The 8,878-nt window shown below is 63.3% G+C and overlaps 2 protein-coding genes across 6 annotated transcripts in view; one reads left to right on the top strand and one right to left on the bottom strand.

The window, feature by feature from the left end:
- The first annotated feature begins 6 nt into the window (after positions 1-6).
- Positions 7-7,912, top strand: RBFOX3 (RNA binding protein, fox-1 homolog 3). 5 transcript variants are annotated; one of them, XM_017730134.1, is made up of 11 exons: positions 7-163; positions 702-836; positions 1,250-1,303; positions 1,808-1,900; positions 2,863-2,923; positions 3,171-3,224; positions 3,505-3,637; positions 4,068-4,107; positions 4,684-4,745; positions 5,037-5,115; positions 5,963-7,912. In XM_017730134.1, the coding sequence occupies exons 1-11, from the start codon at positions 74-76 to the stop codon at positions 6,005-6,007; spliced, it is 846 nt and encodes a 281-aa protein (XP_017585623.1). In that variant the 5' UTR covers positions 7-73; the 3' UTR covers positions 6,008-7,912. The 5 variants fall into 5 exon arrangements, with proteins under 5 accessions (XP_017585623.1, XP_008629238.1, XP_017585617.1 ...); XM_008631016.2 differs by having other exon boundaries at positions 699-836; positions 6,696-7,912; XM_017730128.1 differs by having other exon boundaries at positions 699-836.
- An 830-nt stretch (positions 7,913-8,742) lies between these two features.
- The window catches only part of ENGASE (endo-beta-N-acetylglucosaminidase), a gene marked incomplete at its 5' end in the record, with an annotated part of 3,982 nt that continues 3,846 nt past the window's right edge, over positions 8,743-8,878 (bottom strand). The window contains one exon of the mRNA XM_017730643.1: positions 8,743-8,876. Coding sequence (XP_017586132.1) covers positions 8,763-8,876 — 114 coding nt within the window. The remainder of the gene's footprint in view (positions 8,877-8,878) is intronic.

Below are 8,878 nucleotides of genomic sequence, written 5' to 3'. Positions count from 1 at the left end.
CGCAGAGTACGCACCACCACACCCCCACCCCACGCAGGACTACTCGGGGCAGAGCACAGTACCGGAGCACGCCATGACCCTCTACACACCAGCACAGAGCCACACCGAGCAGCCAGGCACCGACGCCAGCACACAGTCCATAGCAGGGACACAGACGGTACCGGTAAGGCTCGGGGGCATGGGTGGGCTGAGGGCCGTGCCAGGGGCACTGAGGGGAGCTGGGACAGTCGTGCTGCGGGGGACTGCGGCAGTGCTAGAGCTGCCAGGAGGGTCCTAGGACTACCAAAGTCCCACAGGGTATCAGGCTGGGTGTTCCTACCATCACTCCCCCTCCCAGCCCTCCCATCATTTCTAATTACTCGTAATCCACTTGCTTGGCTCTGCTCTACAAGATCGTGGCAATTACAGGGCTGGAATGCACACCAGGAAGGTGCTGAGCTCAGCACTTTACAGCCTTTCCACATGGTCCCGAGTGCAGCGTCTGCACCCCCACCCCGAGCATCCCCATAGCCCCACCATCATCCCCTGGCTCACCAGGGTGGAGGGACACCCGTGGGGTACTGCCCAGAACCTGGGGGACCACAGGGTCCAGGGTATCCCTGGGGGCAGGCAGGGCCAGGCGCAGGGCAGGGGGACATTCCCACCGGGGACACAGGGCTGGCATGGCCAGGGGCTGATGGCAGCGGTGCCTCCCACAGCAGACAGACGAGGCGGCACAGACAGACAGCCAGCAGCTACACTCCTCAGACAACACAGAGAAGCAGCAGCCCAAGAGGTTACACGTCTCCAACATTCCCTTTCGATTCCGGGACCCTGACCTGCGGCAAATGTTTGGGGTGAGTATGGCTCCATCCAGCCATCACATCCCTGCTCCCTGCTCAGTGCTGCCCCGTGGCACCATTGGGACCTTGGCACTGCCACCTCCCAAGGGCCTATCCTGCCCAGCCCCTGTGTGTGGAGCGAGGAGTGACACAGAGCCCTTGTCCCCCTCCACTGTCCCCTTCCCAGCCCTCATTAGGACTCAAAGCAGTGCCAGCTAAGGAAATTTTGTATGACACTCCCTAAGTCCTGTCAGAGCGGGAGCCGTGGGAGGGACAAGGGCTTTCCCCTGCATGACCCTGGGGGTCCCCAGGTGTGGCCTCCAAGGCAGCCCTCTGCCCATCCCTGGCACAGAGCCCCATGCCAGCAGCTCTGGGTGCAGGGCTGGGGGCTTTGCAGGAACTCACCCCTCTATTCTCTCCACTTGCAGCAATTCGGGAAAATTCTGGACGTGGAGATCATTTTCAATGAGCGGGGCTCCAAGGTGGGTGATGCCCATGGCCAGCACCGTACAGTGAGTTCCGGGGAGGGTGTCAGTGGAGCCAGGTTGCCCAGCAGTGCTGTAACCTGCTCTCCCCTCCTCTCCTGTCCCATGGGACCCTGGCAGGCAGCGCCCCGTCAGGGCAGCCCTGGCACCAACTGGGGAGGTCGTGTGGGTCCCTGCACCCGGCACCGGAGGGAGGAGAGGGCTCGCTCTGTCCCGCCATGGGCAGCTCGTGTCCCTCTGTGTCTGGATGTCTCTGTTGTATCTTCCCCGCTTTCTGTGCCCCTCTCCCAGACTCTTCTCCCAGCTTGTGGGTGATTCTTGGGCCTCAGCCGGGACCCCTGGCCCCTGCGGGGACCCCAGTCTGGGCTCTTCATCTCTGCACTGTGGCAGCCTCACCTCCTGCGCCAGCTCTCCTGATTCACCCCCTCTCTCTCTCTGTCCCCACACCCTCTCTCTGTCTCTCTCTGTCTCTTTCTTTCTCCTTTTCTCCTCTGCTCACAGGGTTTTGGGTTTGTAACTTTTGAAACTAGCACAGATGCCGACCGGGCACGGGAGAAGCTGAATGGCACCATCGTAGAGGGCCGGAAGATTGAGGTGCTCAGATAAGTGTGCTAGTGCCGTGCCATGCCTGCGTGTGCGTGTCCCCTGCCCGGGCTATGGGACGCTTGGGGGCAGCTCCGGGTCCCGGGTGCCCTAGGTAGCTGGGCCCGGCGCGTGCATGTGTCCCTGAATGTGGCACGGGAGCATGTGTGTCGGCTGCCGGGAAGGTCGTCGCTTGGCACAAGGAGTGTCTGGCCCAGAGGAACCTCCCAGGTGCACAGAGAGCCGGGGTGTCAGCTGGGGATGCATTCTGCCTGATACAGACAAGTCTGGCAGACCCCCGTGCCCACAGCGCCGCGCAGCCACCCCATGCTCTGCAGGGAGCTTTGGGGCTCTGCCCCGCATGCTGTCCCCACCTGCTCTGTGCTGGGAGGGAGGATCCACCCGGGGCTCCGCACCTGCAGTGCCAGCAGCTGCCCAGCCCTGGAGGCTTTGATTTCTCCAAGCTTAGCACAGGGTTCAGGCTCTGCCCATTTGCCGGCAGCTCCTTGCTGGTGGCCTGGCGAGTGGTGGGAAGCAGGGTGGAACATGGCAGAGGGAGTGGGACAAAATGTCCCCAGCAGTGCTGATGGCAGAGAGGGAGCCTGGCAGGGCACAGCAATGCTCCATGGACAAGGAAAACATCATCCAACCAAACGGGGCAGGAGCTCACAGGCAGCATGTTGCGGCTCAGCCTGAGCATGGCACCGCAGCTCTCAGGGCACCAGCCATGAGCCTGACCCACGCTCGTAGCTGGAGCACGGAGGCCTGGGCTGGCTGGAGGCACAGGCAGATCTGTGTACAGCGGGGCGGCTGCAGGCAGAGACTTGTCTCGTCTCTCTGGTGCAGCCAGCATCCTTTGCTCCGGCATCCGAAGCAGCAGCAACACGCGCTGAGCACAGCCGAACAGGCCCTGGACCACGGCCTCACCAGCTCCACGTCCCTCAGGCACTGAGCCCCCATCCCTCTCTCTCCAGGTGAACAATGCCACGGCCCGTGTCATGACCAACAAGAAGGTGGCCAACCCCTACACCAATGGTAAGGGCCAGCGTCCAGAGAGCAGGGGCTACAGCAGGCAGGGGCACTTCCAGGCACCGGCACTGGCTGCCATGAAGCTCTGGCAGTGAATGCCCTCCACGCCTGCAGGCAAATGGGAGAGCAGCTGCTCCTGCCCAGTGCAGGGCTGCAGCCCCCTGTGCCCTCCTCCTGCCTGGGGACAGGGCTGTTGTCCCTCAGAGCACCATGGAGACAGTGCCCTGTCCTCACCAGCTCTCCCTGCCCACAGGCTGGAAGCTGAACCCGGTGGTGGGAGCAGTCTACGGCCCCGAATTCTACGCAGGTAATGTCAGGCTGCAGCAGTACCTCCTGCGGGTTCCTCCCAAATGTCAGCTCTGTGCTGTGTCTGCCACTGCTCTGTGCAGTGAGCAGCCCCTGGCCCCTGTCCCTGTCCTTCGCTCCTGCCTGGAGAGTTCCCCCTATCCTATCCCCTTGCCCAGCATCCCCACAGGGCCATGTCCCTGCCAGGCTGAGGGTACAGGGGTGGGCTCTGCCACAGATGCCCTGTGGGGGCTGTGTGGACCTGCTGTGGAAAGCCCACAGGTGTCCCCTCCGTCCTGCAGTAACGGGGTTCCCATACCCCACCACGGGAACGGCCGTGGCCTACCGAGGGGCACACCTACGGGGTCGAGGACGTGCCGTCTACAACACCTTCCGGGCCGCGCCGCCGCCACCGCCCATCCCCACCTACGGCGCGTGAGTACCCGTGGGGGCTGCCCGTGTGCTGCTCCGGCTCTGCATTGGCATCGCCGGGCTCTCGCACGTTGGGACCAGGCTGCAGCTCCTGCAGCAGCTGCCTGGCCACAGGCTCTGTCCCAGCCCCAGGCTGCTGCCCTCGGGGTGACCCCTCTCACCAGCTTCCTGTGCACCAAGGCACAGGACGTTTTTCCAGCCAGGATGGTTGGTTTAAAGGAAGCTCTCTCCTGGCACATGCAGCTGTGATGGCACTGGCCACAGACACAGCCATGGCCATCTGTGGCCACTTGGCTGCTCCCAGCAGAGATCCTGCCCTGGGATCCTCCTCTGGCACGCCCTGCCCTTGGCTTTTTCCCCGAGTCACTGCCCTTACCCACTTGACTCGTCCAGGGGTACTTGCTGGGCTCTGATGCCTCTGCCTCATTTCCAGGGTCGTCTACCAGGATGGGTTCTACGGAGCTGAGATCTACGTAAGTGACACTGCGTCCAGGGCTGGGCCATGGCGGGGACCCTGTGCCAGCGCAGGGGGCAAGCGGCATCACGCGGCTCCGTGGTGGGCTCTGCCCCCCCAGCCCCTTCCCCTGGGAGGCAGCAAGAGCATGAACAGAGTACAGCTCCTCCAGAACGATGTGGGTGGCACACACCACACAGGAGCCTGTGCCCAGTGCTGTGCCCCTGCCAGCCCCCTTGCAGGGCTAGTACCATGCAGGATTTACGGCCTCAGTGCCTTACACCTGCATTTAACCTCCATGTCTGAGGAGCCAGCAGCGATATTTCAGGCGGGCACTGAAGGATTTATCTAACGTGACACCTCATTAAAGCGAGCGGGGAGGTGACATTCTCTTCTCTGGAAATTTAATTTTTTAAGGTTAATGTTTGTGAAAGCCCCTGGGGAATGGTAATGAGGCTGGTGCATGCCCAGCGGCATTGGCACCAGATCCCCGTGGGCCCCACCACTACTCCGTGCAGTGCCATGGGGCACCCAGCTGCCACCAACCCCACCCCCCAGTGGGTGCAGCCCCTTGACCAGTCTCTCCTCCCTGCAGGGGGGCTACGCTGCCTACAGGTACGCCCAGCCCGCAGCAGCAGCAGCCGCGTACAGCGACAGGTAAGCACCGGGCATCGCGCCTGGGGAGCTCCGTGTCACCCTCTGCACTGCCCACTCTGACAGCCCCAGCTCTTGTGTGCTGTGGGACAGGACAGAGGCAGGCATGGGGAGGGCGTCCTGCCAACAGGGACCCCTTGCTCCCCTCAGGGCTAGGCTGGAAAGGGTTGGCACCACTGCAGGGGGAGCAGGGAGATCCTGGGGGGCTCCCAGGTGCAGCTGGGAGGGAGGGCTCTGAGGGGAGACAGGACCCCAGCTGTTGTCACTAACACCCACTGCTGTGTTTGCTTCTAGTTATGGCAGAGTGTACGCAGCAGCAGACCCCTACCACCACACCATCGGCCCCGCCGCCACGTACAGCATTGGCACCATGGTAAGAGCAGCCCCTCGGCCTTCCTCTGCTTCCCGGGGGGCTGCAGACAGCCCAGGGAGGGGTCTGGCACAGCAGCCACAGAGCCCGTGGGGCGCAGGGCAGGTGCGGGGGCTGTGGGAGGGGAGTGGGAATGGCGTGGCCCCTGCCTGGCTCTGTCTGCAGGAGAGGAAACCCCCACCCTGCACCTCTGCCCCACCGTCCCCTCACTCCCTGCACAGTCCTGCCCATGCACGCCACTTCCCACGCCACCCTAACCCTAACCCTGCCCCCCACACCAGCTGCCTGGTCAGGTTCCAGGACCCCCTCTCTCATCCCAGTGCAGGACAGTGTCCCCAGGGCCTCGCGTGCAGCCACACACGGGGAGCACTGCAGCCCCTCACGCACCACAGCTCTTGGCCAGCTCTGACAGCATCAAAGATGAAAAATTGCACTCACGGCTGGGATCTCAAAGCCAGCCTGCCTTTTTCTGCCTTTTTTTACTCCCTTGGCACCCCCAGCCCTGGGCAGCTGCTAGTGAGGGACCACGGGCACTACATCCTAGGGGTTTTCAGCTCAGTGCCACAGCAGGGATGGGGGCAGGCTCCTTGGCAGGCATGGCACAGCAGTGACACATTGGAGGCATATGGCAGCCCCTGGGGCTGTATGGCAACCCCAGGGCAGTACCCATGGCTGCCACAGAGCCCAGGCAGCACTGGGCACCTTGGCCCTGCCTGCCCCTCACATCCCAAGGACAGCAGCAATTTGGTGTCATTTGAAAGAGGAAAAAAAAGAAGAGAAAAAAGAGAAGATCTAGGCTTTGGCTATCTCTGAATACTGATTGGCTTTTTTTTCATCTTTGATGTTGCAGGCTAGTCTATACCGAGGAGGGTACAGCCGCTTCACTCCCTACTAGCAAGACAGACCCAGCCCCCCCACCACTGCCCCCGATGCTCACTAGCACCAAACCAAACCAGGCAGACAGAGCCGAGGCCGAGCCTGCGGAGGACCCGCGGGTGCTGCCCGGGTGGCCGGGGCTGGCGCCGGGCTCTGTGGGGCCACAGCACCCCACACCCATAGGGTTACCTCAGCCGCTCCATCCTGCCGCCTGCCCGCCTCTCCTGCACCATCCGCCTGCCCCAGGGACCGCGGGGAGTGGGGCCAGCCCTCAGCCCCAACAGCACCCTGTTCCCACAGCCGGGGTGTGGGGTCCCCCCTCTGCCCTGGCTGGGGTGCAGAGGGCTCATCCCCCCGCGAGGCAGGCGGGGGTGCTCAACCTGCAGGGATGCTTGCTCCACAGGCGCTGGGGCTCGGGGTGACAGCAGGCCCCCAAGCAGCCCCTCTGCCCCCATAGGAGAGAGAGGAGCCAGCTGGGGTTGGTGCCAGCTCTGGGGACTGACGAGGCTGGGGTGGGTTCAGGATCCCGGGGCAGCCCCCCGGGCAGGAGCGCTGCTCTGGCCTGACCGTGCTGCTCTGCGGAGCTGAGTGTGGTGGGCTGGGCTGGGTGCGGGCCGGGGGGCCGGGATGGTGCCCATGTGCCCCCTGGCCAGCAGCTCAGCCTGAGTGCTCCAGCGAAAGACCTGCCTCTCTTGTTTCTGTTGTAGTGAACCCGTGGCCGTTTCCTTCTGGGACCAGGAAGGGCAAAAATATCCACACACACACAAAAAAAGAACCCCAAAATATAAAAATTAAAAGCAAAGCAACAAAAATTTAAAAAAAAAAACCCAACAAAAAAAAACCAACAAAAAAAGAAACAAAGCCAAGCGGCAGCAGCCAAGTGAGTCCCAACTGTCCACACACACCGAGTGCGCGAGTCCCAGAGGAGCCGCGGCGAGCACCGGCGGTCGGATGCGCCGGAGGGACCCCCAGCGCCCCGGCCCCACAGCCCAGCAGGGAGGGAGCCGGTGCAGGCAGGCGTGAGGGTCTGCAGGGGTCCACGGGGCCCTCACCCGCCCAGGTGCAGGGCCTGGGCACCACGTCTTCCTTTCCCTGGTGCAGCAGCGCTGGGGGTGCCGGCAGAGCGCTGCGCCCTGCCCGGCTCGTGGGACCGGGTGGCGGGGTGGGGACCTGGCTTTGTGCCACCCGAGCCCCGGCGCTGACGGCCATCAGCGTGTCAAGTGTGCGAGGCCTCAGCTCCAGCGCGGAACTGGGGCGGTGGCGCGGTGCTGAGGTATTGCAGGGGACGAGCCTCTGCCTTTTAAAGGGAACTTTTGTTAAGAGGAGCTTGCAACTCGCTTGTGACCCCTTCCCCGTCTTCCTCCCTCCATCCTTGCCACCCGCGCTCCCACCCTGCCCGGAGCAGCCCTGACCAAAGCTGGGCCAGGCACTGCCCCAGTCCCACTCCCGCTTGCTTTGCGGCACGGGACACGCTCATGGCCACCTGTCCCTGCCTGAGGCGGCGGGATGCCCCCAGCCCGTGGTGTGGGGTCTCGGCCACTGCATCATCCACAAGGGACCCACCCAAGCCGCAAGGCTGGGCTGCAGCCGCAGGCACACTGGGTGCGGTGCCCAGTGGCACGGGGCACTGCGGAGCCCATCCCGGGGTGCAGCGTCGTCCCGCGCCCTTACGGCTCTGCCACTCCTCGAACCTCACTTTATAGTCTGCAGACGCCCCCGACGCCCCAGCGATGAGCTCCCCCTTTTCTATTCCCAGTGTACATAGCCCTGGCCCCCGCCCCCCTGTACAAAGCTCCGTCCATCGCTGTACTGGCTTCTCCCTTACAGCACCCCTGCGCCGCCCCGGCGTGCGGGCTGGCGCCGGCCCGTCCTGTATGCTTCAAAGTGTGACCATTCTAATAAACAGTACTATTATTATTATTACTATTATTATTATTATTAGCGGTCTGGCCAGGGGGGGCGGGGGCCCCCAGCCTGTGGGCAAGTGGGGGACCCTTGGGGCTCCCAGCCTCACCATGGTGAGGGAGCAGGGTGCTGCATGAGGAGCCCTCTCCTGGCTGGGCCAAGCCCTTCATTCTTCAAGCCATCAGGTAATATGTTCCTGAGCACCTTCCCTGCCTCAGGAGCAGCAGCTCCACTGCTGACATTGGTGTCCCTGGCAGAGCTTGCATTGTTTGGGGACAGGGCTTGGGACCCCACTGCAGGAGCACTTGCCTGCTCCTGCCTGCTAATTGCTTGCTCACCAGACTGTGAGAAAATAATTGCTGCTATAAATTTTCTCTCCTCCTCACAAGATGCTCAGGGGAGGCAGCGCAGGCTGGTGGCGCTGGGCTGGGTCCACGTTAATGAGCACAGCGGCCACCCATGCTGGGCTGCTCCTCGGGGCTGCTGCAGAGCCCCTGCTGGCAGCTCCCCATCAGGCTGAGCTCTGAGGGGAGGGGGTGTGGCTGGGCATCTTGGGGATCTTAGGGCAAGTATCCCCAGCCTGTGGGCAGACAGCTTGAGGCAGTGAGAGCTACAGGAGCTGGTGGGGTTCTCAGGGCAGGTACCCCAGTCTGGGGCCACACATGTTGGGGGTCCCTGCCAGCCACTTGCAGGGTCCTGGCCAGCACCCAGTGGGCCCCCAGAGTGAGGGCTGAGCACAACCACAGGGGTGGGAGAAGAGGGACTCACCAGCCCAGGGTGATGAAAGGCAGCCTCCATCCTCTGTGTCCCCCACCCAGAGCCCACCCACCACACGGAGGAGACATGGCACAAGCTGCACCACAGTTGCTTTAATGCCCATCTGAGCTGGTGCCGCTGCCTGGCGCAGAATAGACCAGCACGAGGCGGCCCCAGCGGTCAGGGTCCACAGGCAGCTCATCCTGCAGTATTGGCTCCACCAGCAGCT

The sequence above is a fragment of the Corvus brachyrhynchos genome, unplaced genomic scaffold (assembly GCF_000691975.1).
Source record: "Corvus brachyrhynchos isolate BGI_N302 unplaced genomic scaffold, ASM69197v1 scaffold340, whole genome shotgun sequence".
Lineage (NCBI taxonomy): Eukaryota > Metazoa > Chordata > Aves > Passeriformes > Corvidae > Corvus > Corvus brachyrhynchos.
The sequence above is the reverse complement of the archived record's forward strand: the minus strand, read 5'-3'. Positions and strand labels throughout refer to the sequence as shown.

Bases quoted from the DNA above. Each gene is read 5' to 3' on its own strand.
- RBFOX3 (XM_017730128.1), top strand. From the start codon at position 74: ATGACCCTCTACACACCAGCACAGAGCCACACCGAGCAGCCAGGCACC. The intron at 1,901-2,862 runs GTGCTCAGATAA...CTCTCTCTCCAG, and splicing joins TAGAGGGCCGGAAGATTGAG to GTGAACAATGCCACGGCCCG. The intron at 2,924-3,170 runs GTAAGGGCCAGC...CCCTGCCCACAG, and splicing joins GGCCAACCCCTACACCAATG to GCTGGAAGCTGAACCCGGTG.